The 21,061-nt window shown below is 36.1% G+C and overlaps 2 protein-coding genes across 2 annotated transcripts in view; one reads left to right on the top strand and one right to left on the bottom strand.

Moving 5' to 3' along the window:
• LOC129949514 (uncharacterized) overlaps window positions 1–15,690 on the top strand; it is a 348,729-nt gene extending 333,039 nt beyond the window's left edge. The window contains exons 2-5 of the mRNA XM_056061029.1: window positions 6,317–6,606; window positions 14,118–14,277; window positions 14,526–14,672; window positions 15,007–15,690. Of these exons, the coding sequence (XP_055917004.1) occupies window positions 6,317–6,606; window positions 14,118–14,277; window positions 14,526–14,672; window positions 15,007–15,174 (765 nt within the window). The 3' untranslated portion in view covers window positions 15,175–15,690. The remainder of the gene's footprint in view (window positions 1–6,316; window positions 6,607–14,117; window positions 14,278–14,525; window positions 14,673–15,006) is intronic.
• Window positions 15,691–18,402: 2,712 nt separating this feature from the next.
• Window positions 18,403–19,383, bottom strand: LOC129950474 (uncharacterized). Its single transcript, XM_056062412.1, has 2 exons — window positions 19,200–19,383; window positions 18,403–19,130 (listed from the first exon to the last, which is right to left on the bottom strand). Exons 1-2 carry the CDS (start codon window positions 19,381–19,383, stop codon window positions 18,403–18,405), a joined length of 912 nt encoding a protein of 303 aa, XP_055918387.1.
• Between the last annotated feature and the right edge of the window lie 1,678 nt (window positions 19,384–21,061).

Here is a 21,061-nt window from a genome sequence, read left to right as displayed (position 1 = left end):
TGAACCCTTTATGTTCTTTTTGCAACTTTCTATAAAAACAGGCAAATTTGCCAGTATATGGAAAAAGTCATTTCTAACACCAATTTTCAAGAAAGGTAACAGGGTGGATATAACAAACTACAGGCTCTTGTATTCCTAAATTGTTTGAACAAGTTGTTTTGTGGAAGTGCAGCATTTTTAGTAAAAATCTCATTTGCGAACAGCAAAATGGTTTTGTGAGAAAAAGATCAACAGTTACAAATCTAGTCACATTCTCAAACATATGTTCAAACGATTTAGAACAAAGTTGTGAAGGTGACACTACAGTGACTTTTCTAAAGCTTTTGACCAACTTATCCACTTAATTATTTTATTTAAACTTAAAGGTCTTGGTTTTCCACCATTTTTCTTAGCTTGGGTCAAATCATACCTTGAAAACAGATTCTGTGAGATAAAATTTAGAAATTGTCATTCTGAACCTTTTGTGGCTCAATCTGGTGTTCCACAGGGAAGCCATCTTGGGCCTTTTCTATTCATCCTGTCTATTAACGACGTATCGTCATGTCTTCGGTCAAGTGAAGTTCTTATTTTTGCTGATGACATGAACATTATTAAGGTAATAAAGTCCAACCAAGATCGTATCCTTTTACAAGCCGACATTGATAGTTTCACATTTTGCAGGATATAAGTGAACGCTTACAACCAATGATCATGTTCGTTGTTGCTGTTTTAAACATGATTGCATACTGTTTTTTGATCCCAAGTATAGAAGTGAAATTACGTTTCTAAATAAAACGTTCACTTTTCCTCTATAATTATTTTACTTTTTTATTTAAAAAAAGCTATTTCGAGAAGCTTGTTTTTAAACCTTTTGCACTTTAAAAATAATTTGAAATATGAAAAGCAAAAATTAAATGAATCCTCTTTCAAAAAGAAAATTTCAAAAACTTTTAATCTTTATTTAAGATAAATTAGGATATGCTTATAAAATGCTCTTAATCTTCTACTAAGGCAACAGCTTCATTTAAACCTTTTTGATCTTTTTCATACGAGTACATGTACTCGTATGTATGTCTGACATTCCTTTAAAAATACTTGCAAATATAAATTCTTATTTATATGGTTTTGGAATTTGTGTTTGTGTGGAAAATGATTTTTATTCTGTATAATTTATCAGAGAAGTTAAATTTTTAAAGGTGTGTAGGTACCGTGTTTAATTCATATATCGTTGAGAAACTGCAGGTAACTCCTTTAATCCTTTAAATTTATATAAAAATAAAAACCACCTAAAACAAAAAAGGAAATTTTATGTCCTTTTTTGCAAGAGTTTCGTTTATTTCAATGTTGCTATTATATTTGGTCCTGTTTGTTTATTTTTTTTGTATGGTCGTAAGGATTCTATTTATATGAAAGTCATCAAAATGTTCAACTCACGTTTCTGGGATGTAAGCTGATGGTTGAAACATTTCATACTCGTTCTCGGACACCAACAATGACAAAGACGTGTGCAACCTTTTTTTTGTAGTATGTCATTTAATTTTTGTACAGTCTTTTTATTTTACTTCAACTGTAAGAGTGTAACAAAATTCCAATGAAATATTGTGCACTCTGAAAAAATTGCGATTTAAAAACCAAATAAATTTTGATGCAATGCAAGTTTTTTTAAAACAACGAACACAGTACTATTCCTCTTCAGGACCAGTAAAGTTAAACATTTTGAATTCACAGCATTTGCTGTAAAGGACTTGTAATTCACCCTATTTCAGCTCAATGCAACAAAGGGTTCCTGAGATACAGCATACCAAAATCTTCAAAAAGCTTACAAAACTGACTAACTGATTGATTACCAATGTTTTAAAAGATTTCCTGATATGGTAAAAACATTTTAAGATGTGGAGATTTAAAAGGTATGGGATCTGTCCGCTTTCTCATGATAAACTCTTTCAAATTCTGGAAAATGAATTTGGTAGAATGAGTTGAAAACTAAAGACTATTCATTTTAAAGGCGGGACTGTTAGTTCAGAAAATACAAAGTTGAATTCTGTCGAGAATTAATACTTCCAAAACGTCCAATCAATTTGGGGTGTTAATATCTTTGGAAAAACTACACTCCTGTACGAAAAATTCGACTCAAGTGCTGGCTACGCGATGGCCAATCCATTGTTGGAATTTTAACATCATGTTAATACAGCCTTACAAAATGGAGGGGTCTCCTGTAAAAACGAGACCCTCTAAACTGCAAAAACTATAAAGGAATCAGTCTTCTTAACATGGCCTATAAAATCTTCTCTGCCGTAATGAACGTCTAAGGCCCATCGTCAACAACCTGATAGGTCCTTATCAGTGTGGTCTTAGACCAGGAAAGTCCACAGTCGATCAAATATTCCCATTACGGCAGATCCTGGAAGGATATCGATTTCAAGGCCGCATATGACAGCATCTACAATGATGAGCTGTATAGAGCCATGTCTAGTTTTGGCATCCCTACCAAACTCGTCCGTTTGTGCAGGATGACCATGGAGAATTCACGCTGTTTCATAAATTTTGGAAACAAGGTGATGCGTTGTCATGCGATTTTTTTAACATCGTGCTTGAAAGAATAGTGCAGAGCTCACACGTCAACACTAGACATTGACATAATTGGAAGAACTCAGCGTGATGTCAATGGGGCTTTTGTGAGTATTGAGGCAGAGGCGGCAAAAATGGGTTTAACGGTTAATGAGGGCAAAACAAAGCACATGCTATCGTCAAGAAATTACCTACAACACCGACGTCTCGGTCAAAACGTCAACATCGACAGAGGTAGTCAAGGACTTCGTCTACCTAGGCTTTGCTGGAAACGCAGAAAATAACACCAGCGCTGAGATCAAACGCAGAATAACTCTTGCTAACCGCTGTTTCTTTGAGTAATGACCTCTCTCGAGGGACCAAAGTGTCGCTATATAAGACCCTTATCATCCCCGTCCTGCTATACGGCGCTGAATTAAAGACTATGACAAAAGCGGATGAAAACACCTTGGGTCGGTTCGAGATGAAAGTTCTTCGTGTGATCTACGGTCCCGTATGCATCGAAGGGGAGTGGAGGGGATGATGGATCGACGAGCTGTACGGGCTGTACAGCGACGTCAAATTAGCCAAAAGGGTAAAAGTCCAACGACTAAGATGGCTGGGTCACGTAGAGTGCATGGAAACCAATGCTCCGACCCGGAAAGTCTTCGAATCCACACCCACAGGACAGCGCAGTAGAGGAAGACCGCGGAACAGGTGGCACGCACAAGTGGAAGGTGACCTCACCCAATTTTGAGCGCGAAACTGGATACATCTAACTATGGACCAAGCTGGATGGAGAAGTTTGTTGGGTGAGGCCCTAGTTCACACAGGACTGTAGTGCCACCTTAAGTAAGTAAGTAGAAATGGACGGGCATTGTCCAGCCTTAGGACAAAGTTTTCGAAGATGAAACTGGCGTAGGAAACGACTTGATTCCCTAAAATGTCTTCTGTGTATCGGTTCGCTGTTAATTACCCCGTTTCAATAAAAACCCAATCTATCCAGGAACCTATTTCAAAAGCTACGTTTTCTTTTATGCAACACTTCGCAAATCTTTTTCCAGGTCTTCTTTAGACTTGTCCGCTACCATGCCGTTACACTCTGCTTAAGAAGAAAACGGATTTCCATTGTTCTGCAGTCCAACTAACGTTTTCTCTAGTTAATCGGTTTGTTTGTGCTAGTAGCTATTCTTTTTTGCTCAAGGTTAGCTGCCTGAAGTTTTTTTTTAGCTGTCCAGACACTACTTGCTTTTCTCAGCTCTTTTGAAACTCGAATGCCAGTGTGATCCCGATTTCACAACAATGTGGTGACAATGAGGTCATCTCGCTCGGATCTGCACCTTTTTCTTCCAAAACCGGGTCTTCGATAAAATTTAACCAGTATTTTGGTAATGTAGGTTAACTATAGAAACAGCAGATACCATCAATTTTAGCTAACAATGTGACCACTTGAGCAGCTTTATCACTTCTATTGCAAAGAGTGCTAATTTGTGAGAGGTCCGATCTATGGGGGATAAAGTTGAGATTAGGGTTCTCTACCCTAGCTTTAAAAATGGTGCCGATAGCTTCCGAAGTCATATCTTTACGAAAATAATTTCAAGTTGATGACAATTGACGGTTAATTGTATATGTTTCTGCTTGCCGATGAGGATGCACTTTGCAGGTGTTCTAAATAAAGTTTTTCATAAATTTTAGTTATCAAAACCGCGAACATATTTTGCCATTCCTCTAGCATTATTTTCCCTTAAGGACAGTACTATATCAACTCCTGCAGCAAGCGCGTTCCATTCTCTGAAAGGAGAAGCATTTGTACGTAGCAGTTTTATCGAGATGAAGCCCACTTTCTCTTTTCATAACCTTAGCTAAACAGTCGGAGTGCCGTTTCAGATTCTTAATAAATATTGGTGCTATTCCCGATTCGACATGTAAGGTGTAGCTTTAGGCAGTTTAAAAAGTCTTTGTAAAAAAGTATCTTTGTAAAGTCTCAAATTCCACTATTTGAGCGTATCGAACAGCTTGGACACCGTAACATAAGCAAATATTTATTGTTGCAATAAAGACTCTGTACTTTGATGAGAGGTCGATAAGTTGGTTGCTAAAAAAATTGGGCCACATCAGGTTTAGGGCCAGTTTGGCCTCCCTGGTTTTCTCTTTCGCATGATTGCTGCAGTTTAGGTTATAGGTCAGCAATACACCCAGGAATACTCACTCACAATTTCAATACGCTCGTTGTTGATGATGCCTAGATTCAAATATCATAACCTTGGTTTTTCTAGTATTGATCCGTAAGCCCCAATTTTCGCAATATTCTTTAAGTCTGTTAATTTACAGTTGTAAAGAAAATGGGTTATCCGCCAAAAGTACCAGATCGTCTGCATACAGCAAAACTTTAATCAAAGATTCGCCAAATATTACACCTCCCGGTAGGATTTCACAAACCGCATCAATATAAAGTACAAACAAAATGGGACTTAAAATACATCCTTGGGGAACTCCCGTCGCTGTCTCAAAACTTTCGGATAAGTTGTTGCCATCCCATACTGAGGCTTTCGTTGAACTTAGAAAGTTAGAACTTTCGAAAAGCCAAGAGGAGATTGTTTGTAAATCAATGCTTGTCGATTGACCGTATCAAAAGCAGCTGTAAAGCTTTTTCTTTTTCTCCAAATGTTGTCTTGTTATGCTTTTAAGCGCAAAAATTTGGTCTACCGTTGAGAAACCGGATCAAAACCCAGTTTGGTAGATACTTAAGCGGTTGTTTGTCTCTATTCATCTTGTAAACCTGTCGTAAAGAATAGAGTTTAAGATTTTCCTTAAAGAGTTGAGAATAGATATGACTCTATAGTTTTCTGCAAGACTCCTTTCACCTCCCTTGAAAATAGCGTAAATAATGGCTGTGTTTAAGCAGATCAGAATTTAATGAGCTTATCATAGCCTGCCGTTGATAGTTCCCATCCGAAAGAAAAGGATGAGAAACTAAAAACAAATATCGAAAGGTGAAGGTATTGACAACAGCAAAACAATTAAGTGGGTAAGAAGTTTCAGACAAGAGATCATTTATAAAAATAATTAAGAGTTTCGGAGATAAAACACCGCCCTGGGGAACACCAGCGTTTATTTTGTTTGTATCAGATTTGAATCTTTAAGAGTTTACTAGTTTAATTAAATGGTTCGAAAGGTTTCTATCCCGACAACTAATAGGTTAGTCAATTCTAAATACACGCATTTTCCATAAGAGAGCTTAATGCAAAACTCTGTCAAATGCCTGTAAAAAATCAAGGCCAATTACCTTAGTTTCTTCAAAACGACGCAAAGATTTCTTTCACTCTTCGGTGAGATAAACCTTCAGATAACCAGTGAACCTAAACTTGCAAAAGTCATACTTATGTGTAAAAAAGGTCATTCAAGGCAATCCATTACATCTTAAATTACGTCCATCAGTTAAGTTGGAATTTCTTAGTTTCCATCGTTTTTTTTTTCAGTGTAGTAGATGGCTTATAACTTCTAAGCAAAAACCAAAAGAATAAACAGTTCAGAAAGAATATGACTGACAGAAATAAAATAACTATGGTGACAATGTTGCTACTCTTTACTTTATAGAAATGGAATGGAAGTAGTTTTGAGCATTCTTTTCTTATTTAAATAAACAACATTTACTTTTATATATACAAGTATACATTTCGTTTGCTCAAAAAATGTAGATAAAGTACCGCTTACTAAATGCGCGAACTTATGTTATTTATGTACTTTCATACTTTTACAATAAAAATATTTTTTTTTGATTATTTAACAGATCGTGGGTATTAGTGTTGCAATTTGTATGGTGAATGCTTTTGATGACAACGATTTCAACAATGAACCAAGAGAAGTGTCACTGCAAATGAATAATCAACAACAACAATTACAACAGCTACAGCCTTTTAATTTTGAAAAATTGCATCGTTTTCGTAACAAATTGCAAAGCAGTAATCAGAATTCCCGAGAAAGAGTTTACATCAACAAAAATGGCAACAGCGAAAATAACTATAAAAATCTACAAACAATAGAAGGGGAGAGATTACAGAAAAATGAAGACATAAATGAGTGAGTATTGAGTGTTTTTTAGGAACAGTATAAAATAGTTGATTAATTCATGGTTAATAACAGGTTTCAATAAGTTATTCCCTAAATAATGGAAAATTATATCAACCAAATCACAGCCGCGGGTAGAGTTACAATATATTCTTTTTCACGACCAACTCGAACACTTGCGGTTTCAAAAAGTATTTTTTAAAGAAATAGTTTAAAAGTTTAAAAATAAAATTAAGTAAATTGACACATAATGTACACATCCCAATTTAAATGTGATTTCTAGCATATGACCGACACAGTTGTTTTGGACCTTTGTCTAATCTGAAGGCACAATTTTCGAATCGGCGAATATTGTCTTCCATATTGTCAATCGTTTCTAGCTTATCGGTGTAAACTATCTACTTCACATATCCTCGAAGAAAATAGTCACGAGTCGGTAACATATGCGGTTATTAAAAATTTACCTATGCAACTGTAACACTCCTCCACCAATATTGTTAGTAAGGTCATTAACAAAGTGCGCAAATAAAATAGGACTCAACGCACACCCCTGCCGTTCGCCTGTTTCAGTCTGAAACCATTCATAGATTTCCTCTAAATTCCAAACCGCGGCTTTAGTATCATCGTATATATTTCTGAGGACTTTACCGAATTTCCTGAACATCCCTTGTTCATAAAGTTTGTATAAGAGCGCATTTCTGTCCACCGAATCGAACACTGCTTTAAAATCCACGAGGAAACAGTAAAGTTTCTTTTTGCTTGGTAGAAAATTCTCGGTAATGCTCCTAAGGACAAAAATTTGGTCGACTATCAGCTCAATTGTGCCGTACTTTAAAATTCAACTGGAATTCCATCGGAACCAGCCGCTTGGCAATCCTGTAAATTTTTTAAAGTATTTAAGACTTCTACAGTAGTTATAATCGCATCAAGTGTACTATTTTAAGTGCATGGCTCTGCTTAGGATACTCCTAAGCTCAATGGAACCAGTTAGAGTCCCTTACGAAACTTGAGAGGCTGATTATACCGATATGATTTAGATCGTTTAGATCGTTCAAGAAGAATTCTCCTAGGTAATTCTTGCGTTTTCGAGCCAGAGCAGGGCATGTGCAGAGAAGATGAAGAACCGTTCCTTCGTCTTCCTCGTCCATACAGCTTCTGCAAAAGTCATTTGAGAATATGCCTAGTCTCGTGGCATGCTTTCCTATTAGACAGTGTCCGGTTATGACACCTATTATCGAGCTTATATGCGATCTGCTTAGAGAGAGCAAGCACCTTGAACGTTTTAAATCCAGTGTTGGCCAGATGTTTTTTGTGGCTTGACACGTGGAGATGTTGTTCCACCTGGTGCCTGCCCTCCTTGCAGCGTCTTGCATTAGCAACAGTTTACAAGTAGCGATTGGTATGCCAGTACTTGCCAAACGTGGTAGGATGGGCTGTACTGTACCGTTCCTGGCGAGTTCATCTGCCTTACAGTTATCTGGAATGTCTCTATGGCCCGGCGCCCAGCAAAGGTGAATACTAAACTGTTGCGCCATCTCTATTAGAGATGATCGACAGTTATGGACTGTTATAGAGTTTGTAGAGACAGAGTCCAGAGATTTGATAGCGGCCTGTCTGTCGGAGAAAATACGTATATCAGATGTTGATATCACGTTTTCTTTGAGCCCAGACAAGACTTCCTTAATCGCCAAAAGTTCCGCCTGGAACACGCTACAATGATTGGGAAGGCGGAATGAGAGACTTAATTTCAGTCGTTCAGAGTACACACCACCTCCAACCCCTTCTTTGGTTTTTGAGCCATCTGTGTAAAAGTGGATTGACTCATCCTCCAAGAATGTCCTATCCTCCCAAAAAGATCTGGTAGGTATAGAAATCTGGAAATTCCTGTCGAATTGTAGTTGGGGGAATTACGGAGTGGCCAATTTTGTTGCTACGAGTAGTCCACTGCGACGAAGCATTGAGGCGAATAGCAGAGCTTGCAGCTATTTGTTTACTAAATATGTCAAGAGGTGTAAGGAAGAGCAAGGTGTCCAGTGCTGCAGACGGGGTCGTAGGCAGGCTGAACGTTGGACTTTATTTAACTTATCCCTGTTTATACCTTTATCTAAAGCAGTCCACCATACTGCCACACCGTACGTTAAAATCGGTCTGATTACCGATGTGTATAGCCAATGCGTGATTCTGGGTTGTAAACCCCATTTATTACCAATAGCTTTTTTGCAAGAAAAAGCTACAGTAGCTTTATTGACTCTTTCCTGTAGGTTGCGTTTCCAATTTAGTTTTTTGTCTAAGACAAGACCCAGGTATTTAGCCTCGCCTGAGAATTTTAATTGGATTTCTTTAATGTAAGGAGGATTGACTAATGGAATTTTGTATCTCCTCGAAAATAAGACCAGATCGGTTTTGAGTGGGTTAACACCCAGTCCATACCGATCAGCCCAAAGTATTAGTCTGTCTAAGGCATTTTGTTAGAGTTCTTTTAAGATATTAAGATGCTTTCCTGAAACTGCTATAGCAACGTCGTCCGCATAAGCTATCACGCTGAAACCCTCCGCATCCAGACTAGTTAGGATTGCATTCACCACTAGGTTCCAGAGGAGAGGGGATAGAACACCACCTTGCGGTGTCCCTCTACTAACGAATCGTCTGCTAGAAGAGTTACCCAGTTTTGAGTTAGTTATTCTGCTAGTCAGCATTAAATGAATTAACTCCCGAAGCGAACTCTCTACATTTAGAGATGTCAGTGCAGATGTGTCCACGTTGTTAAAGGAACTTTCGATGTCAAGGAAAGCAACCATAGTGAACTCTTTATGATGGAGGGAATATTCGATGGTGCGTACTAAAGTGTGTAACGCTGTTTCCACCGATTTACCCTTACAGAAGGCATGTTGAGACGAAGACAGAAGTCTTGTATCGATACGTGCCCTTAAATGGATATCAATCAATCTTTCCAGGGTCTTAAGAAGGAATGATGATAGAATTATAGGTCGTAAATCTTTAGGATTGACTTGGGAGCATTTACCTGCTTTAGGTATAAAAACAACTTTAACTTCTCTCCATGCCGAGGGAACATGCACTAGCTTAAGACAGCTGGTAAAAATTGCCTCAAGGATTGGTGCAATTATATCAGAAGCTTTTTTTAATTCGGCTGGTATTATTCCATCTGGTCCTGCAGCTTTAAATGGTTTGAAGCTGTTAAGAAGCCATTGTAGCTTATCCTTTGTGATCAGACCTTGTGGATATGTTGTATTTGAACTTGAACGTGTAAAACTGTTGCAAGTTTCGGTAAGAGAACTACCAGGAAAGTGAGTGTCCAATAGTAAGTTCAGCGATTCATTACTTGAATTTGTCCAGGAGCCGTCTGTATTTTTCAAGCAGCAGTCTCGATGTATCTTATACTCATTTCCATTCAGTCTTTTCACCCTTTTCCAAAAATCCGATGAATTCTTGCATTGTGCTAATCGTCTAGTCACTTCATTAAAAAACTACTTCTTTTTGTCCTGCGTATGATTTTGAACCCCATATTCGCTTCCAAGTACTTGCTGTTGATATAATGTCCTTCATAAAATCGAAATGACTCAAATGACCTCTGTCTCACAAGTCTACAGTCATCATGAAACCATTGTTCTACAGGGATGAACTTGTTGTTGTTATTGGTGCTTGCCGGATAAGCCCGTATTATGCAATTTGCAATAGCACTCACACCACAATTGATTCCCCGACTTAGCGAAAATTTTAGGTTTCTCTGATATACAGCTGCCTTGTTAGAATTCCATTTCAATTTTGGTAGCAACTGTAGATTTCTTGTACCGGAATCACCATTGGTAACGACTTGCATCATCGTATTGATGGGTAAATGATCCGAAAATGGTATCGCGTCTACTATGAAGTCAAGTATACACTCCAACATTGCTCCTAGAGCTAAACTGTAATCTATTACTAAGCTACCTGGACTTTCCACAAATGTTAATTTACCATCCTTATCTGATGTGTCTTAACACAAACTTAAGGGTTAAGATCAATCCAAATTCGGCAGTTTTCTTTATTGACATATCCGTTCAACCGTTCAAGAAATAACACGCATGGGAAACACTTTATTTTCAATACTACAAGATTCGAACAGTGAATGATAAATATTTACTCACAAATATTTGAAGAGTGTTTCGTTCCATTTTCCAGAAATGGAAATTTCAAAAGTTTTCCTAGCAACGGTTTGGATCTTTTATTCCATTCAAAATCTCCATGGATAATTATAGGAACTGCCCTCATTATTCTCATGATAATTGGTTTCTCAACTTATGATAACTTAGAAGACTCTTACAAATCAGGTGTACTTTAGTGCATTTTTCGACCGTTACCTCAACATGTATGTTTCATACAAGCTGGATATTTAATGTGCCCCGCTCAAAAAAACCATTTTCTGGTTATAATAAATCCCCTTTGAATTATGTCATAGAGTCAAAGAGTTTCTTCAAACATGAGTAGAATTTATAATGTTATCAGCAAAATTGATACATTTCATCAAATGAGAATGAAACCAATACTTTTGGTGTGGTAGAAAAAGAGTCTTCATAATGGAATGTTAAAATTTTATTTGAAGACCAATACAAAATACCAGCAAATTATAAGTTCTCGGTTGCTAAAGTTTGTTGAAAACTTGCAATTCTTTGAAATTAATGTTTTTAATACAAACAATACAGCAACAGATTTATGAAACCTTTGTTGCAACTACAGTTTTTTTGGATTTCCTTTAGGTAACAGAATATACAAATTGTTTTGTTCAACAAGAGAAACATAACTTTTAATCAGAAAGTATAATTATGATGCTCCTGAGAAATGCCAATGTAATGCGGCTTTCTCATAGCAGCATCACTAGTTTATCTCTAATGCCCCTACTTCCATTTCATCTTCTTTACTAATACCGAACATTCCACAAGAAAGGAAGGATTTAAGTTTTTATTTCTCGTTAGTTATTGTCTGTTAACCATTCCATCATAAGGACTATGAAGATTTAGTTATGGCTGTTCGTTATTTCACAAGAATTAAAATGCTTTAAAGTTGCAATTAGGCTTCTCGTAGAAATTTGAATATTTTAAAAATTCTCTGAAAGAATTTGGCTTAATTTACTTAATGCTTAGAAAATATGTTAAAATAATATTTTGTTACGTTATGAGACCAAATTTATTATAAGCAATGTGTTAACGTGTATTACCCGTGGTATGATGGTTAGTGCGTTGGACTGTCAAGACAGATGTCTTGGGTTCGATGCCTTCCATGCCATCTAAATTTTTTTCACGGGTACTGCTTCTTGCGAAGAATTGACAATTTCTCCAAGAATAATTCTTGTCATGAAAAGTGTCTTTTCAAATTAGGCGTTCGGATTCAGCTTGAAACTGTAAGTCCCCTCTATTCCCGACAACACAGGAAGAGTTTTAAGTAACTAGGCCCTAGTAACTAGTACTCAACGGACTGTTGCGTCACTTAATTTTATTTTTAATGTGTTTACGAGTATTTTATACAAACTAGTCGATTTTAAAATTGAATGAAACAAGTTGTAGATGAGACATCAATAAGGTTTTATTTGAAAGCCATATTAATGATCTCCATTGCTTCTCTGGATTAGAAAAGTCCAGTTTGCAATTACTTTAGAGCAAAAACCAGACTGAGCTTGGTAGATGACATCGATTATGTTTTATTTGAAGGCCGCGGAAATTTTCGGCTTATTTGCATAGGGCTGCAACTTAAGAAAGTCCCACAAGAAAAAATATAAAGAGTTCAAATCAAACGATCCAATTCACGTGGCCTCGGCGCAAGATAACCATGATATGAAACATCTAGCACAGAATATCGATTGTGTCTTGAGCTGTATTGCAAGTCCATGCTGTTTAAACCATGGGTCTTTGATGTCCATATCATTCAATTCAGGCCAAGGGAAGTTGGTGATCATCGATCTATAGGGATCGCCGTAGACTGTGATGGCTTGGCCAACATCATTTTTAAGAATAAGCGACCGGTGAGGCCTCAAGCCCAAAATCCAAATCAAATTGTTACTTTTTTTCGGATGCATTGGCACCTAGTGATTGGATTGCTGTTTGCTTGGACTGATGTTCTCCCAAATCCAGAAATTTTGCGTATTCACATACCTATTTCCCATTAATCCAAAATTGGCATAATCGCTTAAGATGATTTTGCGACTAAAATTTGGGAACAACTTCCAATCCAATAAGCCAACACACAACTCTGCTTAAGGATGTTTGCTTTCAGGTCCTGAGTGAGTTTGGTTTTGATTAGGTAAAGAACTAAGTCGTCATGCACAATTCACCATAATTTGGTCTGCGATAGACCAAGTTCTTTTGAGCTACGCGGAAGAAAAGACTGCATTTGACTATCAAGAACATCGGTGGGCGTTGTGGATGATCTTGCGTTTTTTGGCGTACGGATATTGGCTGATTGTTCTATAAGCCGGAGAGCTTAATTTTTTTTATAATAAACACACACTCAAGGGGATATTACTACCCTTATTATGCAGAGGCACAGTGTGAGCACTAGGAAGAGGAGAGAGGGTTAAAAAGGAGATGTCGGTGCAAATTAGTTTTGAATTCCTGAATATTGCAATGACTAGAAAAAACAGAGTGTGGTAAGGCATTCCACATTCGCGTAGTACGACTAAATAACGAATCTCTGTATTTGACAGTACGGCAGAAATTGGGCTTGAGGGTATACTGATTAGGATTCCTAGAAGCGCGAGTATTAACGGTTGAACTGTTTAAGGGGAGGAATGCAACTGACTCTTTCACTAGAGCATAAGCCGTTAAAATAACGGTAAAAAAAGGGTCAGACAAGAGACCTTACGACGATGTTCAAGCGAAGTAAATGAACTTATGATGATTTTATCATCTATCAATTTAAATTTTCTACGTTCAATACTATCCAAGAGGCTTAAGTAAGTTCCAAGAGCACCAGCCCAGAGATGGGAGTTGTACTCAAGCTTTGGACGTATGTAAGTCTTGTAGATAATAGCCAGATCTGAAGGTGTGAAATATTTTTTGCATCGCCTAAGTAAACCCAACCCGTTGAATTGTGGACTTGGAAGGGCGACCATGTACCCCATTAAAAAGGCCCAATGCGCGCATCGTTATTACTAAAGAACAACAATTTTTATATAAAAGTTTTATCTATTGTTCCTTGACGCTGTAACTTCCTATGATGATGCGTCGTTAGTGATTGATTAAAGGAAGATATTTTAGCAGAAAGTAAAAGAAACAATATGGCCGCCACTATCTCTCAAAATCGACCCATCCTTATTGAAAAACCCTTTATTTGAGAACTCACCACTTCCAAATTTCCTGAAACCTTAAAGCCAATGAGTCTGGTAATTTATATTACGTACATATGTCATATCAAACTTCTCAATTTCTTAAAATTTATCAAAACCTCATACAATATTAATTAGGCATAAATTTTAGTTAAACTAATCAAATGTTTAATGATTGTCACTTTAATGAGAATATTATCAATTTCAGTATCCAAAAACCTCATCAGACCACCAATAACCAACCAAATTTCAATGAAATGGAATTCTACGACGAATTTGAATCTAATCTTCCCTATGGAATTCAGAATGTCCGACGGGATCTCAGTAGTCGATCTAGCCGCAGCCAACCACGTCTGCACAAACCGAAGGTAACCCAAACCACAATTAACCCACAAACACACACAAACATTTTGAAACAATTTCCTTTTCCGTTCATACACGTGTTCGTGTATAGACACATGTATAACATATAGTACACATTTAACACGACCAACCATTTTGTGGTAACACACACTCTAACAATGTTACGAATATTTTCCTTTTCCTTTTGCTTCTGCTCCTGCTCCTGATGACCAAACAACAACAACAACAACACAAAAAATTCGACGAAAAACAGACCACCTTCCAGTCGTTGTGTCCCTCGAAGCGTCTAGTCATCCCACTGGAGACCATTCAATACATATACCGTCCGGATCACTATGAGGAAGTAACCTGCTACCACAGCTACGCACCGAACCGGGACTACCTTTCCGAAACCAATAAGGTGAGCAAATAAATTCAAACACTTCCTGCGGTTGCTGCTACACATTTTGTAGTGTACGAGTATACCTCTGCAATGTTCCATTGTCGAATGTCGATGTCGTCGATTCGAGTTGAGTCGAGTCTATGCGATGCAATGTCCATAAGTATCAAACTGTGTGGCTGCAACATAGTGAAGCAAGTATCAACATCAATATACATATATATTCTTCATACAGTACATGTATTCATGTGTCGTATTGTGGGATCCTTTATTCTTCCGTTGTTCTGCCCGACCAAACTAATTTGAAATTATTATTGCGTTTGCGGTTTCGTTTTCATTCGTATCTATATTGCAGGTCTGCAGCGAGGCAGGATTCACTTGCATCCAATTGAATCGAACTGTATATCTGACGAGGCGTGCTAAGGACTCCGATTGTTGGGAATCTGAGACTCGTATCGTTCCCTCCGGCTGTGAGTGCATGTGGCCGAAGCACACCTTCGGTGACATCATCACGTACCACTGAATTTCGAAAGGACCACATCAATATCACCGACAACACCACCAATTGTAAAACCGTTAACAACATGTCCCAACCACACACAACTTTCAACTGTATATCTGTATATACATACCTATGCAAGAGAGTACAAACGACAAAAATATTGTAACGGAGTTATTATATTTGATGAAACAATTGCAATTATAAAACTAATTTAAATAATTTCATTATTTTACAAAATATTTTATGATCATAAATATTGTAGATAGCACATAAAATTAACAACAAATATTTAAATATTCACCTCAGTTCCACTTATTTGGTGAGTATTTGGTAAAATTTTGAAATGGAAATCTCTTATGTAACCGTACTTTTAATGAAATAATTGCATATTTAAATTTACAAATAATTATGTTTTATTATTAATAAAAAACAATTAAAAAAGAAGTATATTTCACTTAAATAAAATAAAATAAAATACTGTACAAAACCAAAATATTGTGAAATAGTTTAAAATAATGTCAATTATATCTACCTACATAATATATCTTATTTCCGTGATTAAAAGATGGATATAGCTTAAATATAAATAAATATACACACATGTGCCTAATAAATTATTTTTAATTGTTGTTTTTATTGTAAGAAAATGGTTTTTTGAATAATTTGTGTAATAAAAATTCTTATTCCATGATAAATGAGCAAAAGCAAGACAAGCTAGTTACATAATTTATAACTCAAAAACGGCTGGATTGATTTAAATGATATCCTTTTCGTATTTCCATCTTCCTCGAAATGATCAGCTTCGGAACCCGACCATCCTCTCAAATAAATATTTGCGAGGGCCACAGGTGGAAAAAGTGGAGAGCTTTCAATACCTTGACGGTATCGTCTCCATCGAAGATGGAATCGAACAAGACCTCATCTGCCGCATCGGCAAAGCAAAAGAGGCGTTCGGTATGTTGTCGAAAATTTAGGGGAATAACTCTGTCACTATAAGAACAAAGCTACAACTGTTTTTGTTTCAGGGTTTTATTTAAACGGATTTATTAAGAAGATTTAAAAACAAGTATTTTTTTACTATGGGAGAGGGGGTCTATATCCCCCCATTTAGGCGGGAGGGGCAATTTAAAAAAAAGAGCCTGGGATGCGACAAACACTGAATAACTTCCCATCGCGTCTGTAGATTTGTCTTGCTTAAAAGTTTGTCGATATGTACTAGTATCAATTTTTACCAAATTTGCGAACTATTTTTTGTAGATTTTATTTTTTATGAAAAAACGGACTGTTGGATTTTTATATAAAAACTAGCGGACCCGATAGACGTTGTCCTGTCTACACGTCTTTAATTTGAAAATTTTAAACTTTTTTTAATAAGCTAAAACATTCTGGACCATTTTGATGAAAATTATTATTCAAATAAATTTAATACAATTAAACTAATCGATAGCGTGTGAGCATGTGTAATGAAATCTTCAACTTGTTTTAATTAAAGGTAAAAAAGCTTACACTAAAACTATTTTATTTAAAAAATATATTTTTTTATTTACAAAAACTTAATTTATCGTAATGCCATTGGATGTACAATATTTTTGGTTAAACCCTGAGGAGTAACAATAAATAAATTCGATGGTTTTCCAACTCTGGAACACGCAACATATAATTGGCCGTGAGAAAAGCATGGGTTTTCTAAATCTAAGCCACAAATTGTCATTGTTTGGCCTTATGACTTATTTATAGTCATAGCATATGCCAAGCGGATTGGAAAATGTAAACATTTGAATGGTATAGGCGAATCTGAAGGAATCATTGGGATCCGTGGTAAAAGTACAACTTCACCTTGAAATTTTCCACTCAAAATAGTGGCTTCAAGAATGTTGCCCATGATTTTTTTTACAACTAATCGCGTGCCATTACACAATTTTGGGGCATTTGAATTTCGAAACAAAATTATAGGTGAGCCAATTTTCAGTCGCAAATTATGTGGTGGCATTCCAGGTAAATCTAGTGAATTTAGAAACTTTACAGGATAGTTGACAACTTCGTCAGGATCAACAACAGTGTCAATCGATTTAAATGTAATTTCATCACCAGGCAATGACTGTTGTATTTTAAAAAAATTAAAAATTGATGGCGTCAACATCTAAATTTTTTGCGGCTAAAATAGCTCGCTCTCGCAGCCATTCATGATTAGTATAATTATGTCTTAAAGCTGGAAAGATACTTGTTATTAACTCATCTTTGGTAGCCACCATGTTGCAAAAATTCTCTGGAAGTCAAATATATTGTGTATCTTCATACAATTGAATTTTACCGTTTGCCAATGTCTAACAATTGTTCAGAGAATCCTGACGCTAATGGATCATTTTGAAGTCGAAGGCGCATATTAATAGTAAGGCATAATTTAGTGACACTTGGCCATAGATAAGATTCTTTCAAACATGCGTTTATTTCGTCTGCATATGTCGCGCGTGGAATGACTGGTAATGTTTGTCTGAAATCATTAGACAGCAGCAGTAGAGCACCACCGAAAAGCCGAGCATTATTTTTGATATCTTTCAGGAACCTGTCGAGAGCTTCAAGCGAATGCTTGTGGGCCATTGTACATTCATCCCAGATAATAATTTTACATTTTCTCAAAACTTTAGCCATGCCTGAATGCTTCTTTATGTTACACATTGCCTCGGGATTTGTATGAACGTTCAAAGGTAATTTAAGTGCTGAATGCGCAGTCCGTCCACCATCAAGTAACGTTGCTGCAATGCGATGAAGCAATGGCCAATGCAATATGATTTTGAGATCGAATCCGCGCAAGTATCAGTGCGATAAGAAATGTTTTATCAGTGCCACCTGGAGCGTCTAAAAAAAAGAATCCACCTTGTTGTGCTGCAATTGAAACGTTAATTTGATCATATACATTTCGTTGTTCAGCAGTAAGCAATTGTTCATTTTCCGCAACAAAAGTAGCGAAAGAATTCTTATCGAACTGGTGTTCACGTTGAACATCGCTGTTGATGATGTCTACTGCTGGGCGTTTCGACGCTGGCATTCCAAAATGGATGAGCGGCATGTTTGAAATAAGAATACAAATATCCTCAATCATTATTAATGACTCGTTGTATATTTCGGCGGAGAATTAAATATTAAGATTTTGATTAGTAATTCTAGTCCGATGCAAAATATCCTCACTCATTGAGTTTTTATATTTGTTCCACAGAGCAGATGCATCAGACGGAAAACACGTTGTCAATATTATTGAAATAATTGACGAATTTGTTGTGGAGATGAGCTCAGTGCTGCATCTGCAAGTGTGAGATCCCAATGGTTATCATCCTCCAATAAATATAACTCACGACACGCATCGAAGAAAGAGTCGTATGAAGTACCATTGACTTTTCGCAAATATTGGAAGGACGTCGGTCCAGGGACGTTAACCAGTAATAAACGCAAAAAAAAACATTCGCGTTGCTTAGGATGATCTGTATATAATCGACCTAAAGTTTTTGTCATAAATATATCAGCGAATCCTGGTACTGGAATGCCTCGTTTCCGCGGTTCCCAATTCTTTGATTGTTTATTCCATGTAAAAAATTTAGGAACATCAGTGTACATCAACGTCCTTGCGAATTGACCATCAGCATCTTGTCGACTACAAAGGTTAAAAAATTGAGTAAGAGTTGTTTTTGGAGCCGTCAAAGCCTGTTGTAGTGCAGTTTCTTCTGTAAAGTAAACACGCTGTCCGTTTTCAAGATGCACAGCCAAATGTATAACAGCAGGATCCCTTTCATGTATAGGGAACGTAAAAATGCGCCAAATAGCTTCGTTGCTACTTATGTATCGACCCATTTGATAACGTGTTATTTCGTCATTGTCGTTAACATTTTGAACAGCAAATATAGCTTTATCACTACCCTTGTGAACATACTTACAAATGTATTTGATAGACTTCATTGAACTGTATAGTTCAACGTTTATGTGTGCTTTTTAGGTTTTGCACAGCAATGGCGAATATGGAACTACACAGCGATTATCAATATCTACTCACACACCATTTGACAGACGCAATTCATATGATTGACCACCATTGTCTACGTCTCTACGTCGATAAGATGGATAACCGTCCATATTGGTGATAGTATCAGTTTCACATGGTTTTGGAAAACGTTTTGTACATTTTCCATTATCCATACATGGCGACATCATGTTTAGAGTGCCACATGGACCATGGATCATATTTGTAGTAACAATGTTAAACAATTATGGATCAACATTCGGATCTGGAATTTCCGCTGAAATAATTTTGTCAATTTCTTCTGCGCGTATTTTATCCACCAACCAAATTAAAATATGCGCATGAGGTAAACCTCGTTTTTGCCAATCAACAGAGTAAAGCCAACAACGCGTTTCACCAAATACCGAGTAATGAGTAATTCATCAAAGATTTTAATTTTTGTTTAAAGACACGTGCAGTGACATCATGACGGTGCATCGATGTTTGACCTGGTAACAGTAAACTTTTGATTTCATCCCAGTTTGGATTACACGTAAATGTGATAAATAGATCAGATCGGCCGTATGCACGTACGTAAGTCATGGCATCTTGAATATATTCCTGCATATTATGACGCGGGCTACCAGTGTATGATGATGGGAGAATATATGCGGTTCCAATATTTTTTTAAAGATTTGACCGACTGCTGACAACAATATTTATTATAAGAAAAAATTAGTAAGAAGCTATTATCTCAAATTTTTGAAAAGATATTTGAGTCGAAAATCATTTTTTACCAACTTTTGTTAATTTAAAAAAAAAAAACTGTCAATTCCATTTTTTTCAAAATTTTACTAAATGTTGACAACAATATTTTTTGAAAGATAAAAGTAAATTGAAGCCAATATCTCAAAATTTTGAAAAGATATTTGAGCCCAATCAATCAAATCAATTTTTACCTATTTTTATTAATCTTTTTTTTTTGGGTTTTTATTTTGAAAAGAAGAAAGAAAACTGTCAGTTCGATTTTTCTCAACATTTTTCAGAATGTTGAAAACAATATTTTTTATAAGATAAAATAAGTTTGTAGCCTAAATTTCAAGTTTGTGAAAAGATATTTGAATCGATAGTCAATTTTTACCAACTTTGAGTAATGTTTTTTTAGATTTTTATTTTTTATAAAAAAAAACTGTCAATTAGATTTTTCTCAAAATATTATCAGATTTCAAAAACATTATTCTTCGTTGCACAAAATTGTTTTGGAGATGAAGTCATATTTTAGTAGTAAAATTTTTTTTTATCACGTTGCAATATATTATATAAAATTTAATTCAAGTCTCTAGCGTTTTTGGTTCGTAAGATATTTAGGGTTAACCAAAATGTTCACCTTTTTTTCAAACTGCTATGGTAAAAAAAACCACCCACGCAATTTTCTTGAGAGGCCTTTCTGCATCTTTCTGCCTTATTATCTGTATAGCAAACTTTATTTGAAGTCGATATCTCTTCTGGTTCCTGAGCTATGCACGACGAAAAAACCGTCGCGAACGTGCGTACACACGTACGCACAGACATCTTTCTAAAAATCTTTTATTTTGACTCTAAGGACCTTGAAACGTCGAGAAATGTCAAAATTTTCAATTTGACAAATCGAACCCATTACAATAACTTCCTATGGTAAGTTAAAAATACTTAAAATGAAAAAAAAAGTTAAAAAATAACTATAAAACTTATTGAATAGAAGTTGTGGTTTTTTTCAATTTTCTCAAAAAAAGATATAAAACCATCTAGTTTTCATTTTTTGATCAAAATCAAATAAGAAAAATAAATTTAAAATAAAGAAAATAGTAGATAATCTTAAAGTTATGGAAAATTTAACTTTAAACTATTTTTTACTTAAATTTTGCGTTTAAAATTAATTTT

Source organism: Eupeodes corollae, chromosome 3, assembly GCF_945859685.1.
Source record: "Eupeodes corollae chromosome 3, idEupCoro1.1, whole genome shotgun sequence".
Lineage (NCBI taxonomy): Eukaryota > Metazoa > Arthropoda > Insecta > Diptera > Syrphidae > Eupeodes > Eupeodes corollae.
The sequence above is the reverse complement of the archived record's forward strand: the minus strand, read 5'-3'. Positions and strand labels throughout refer to the sequence as shown.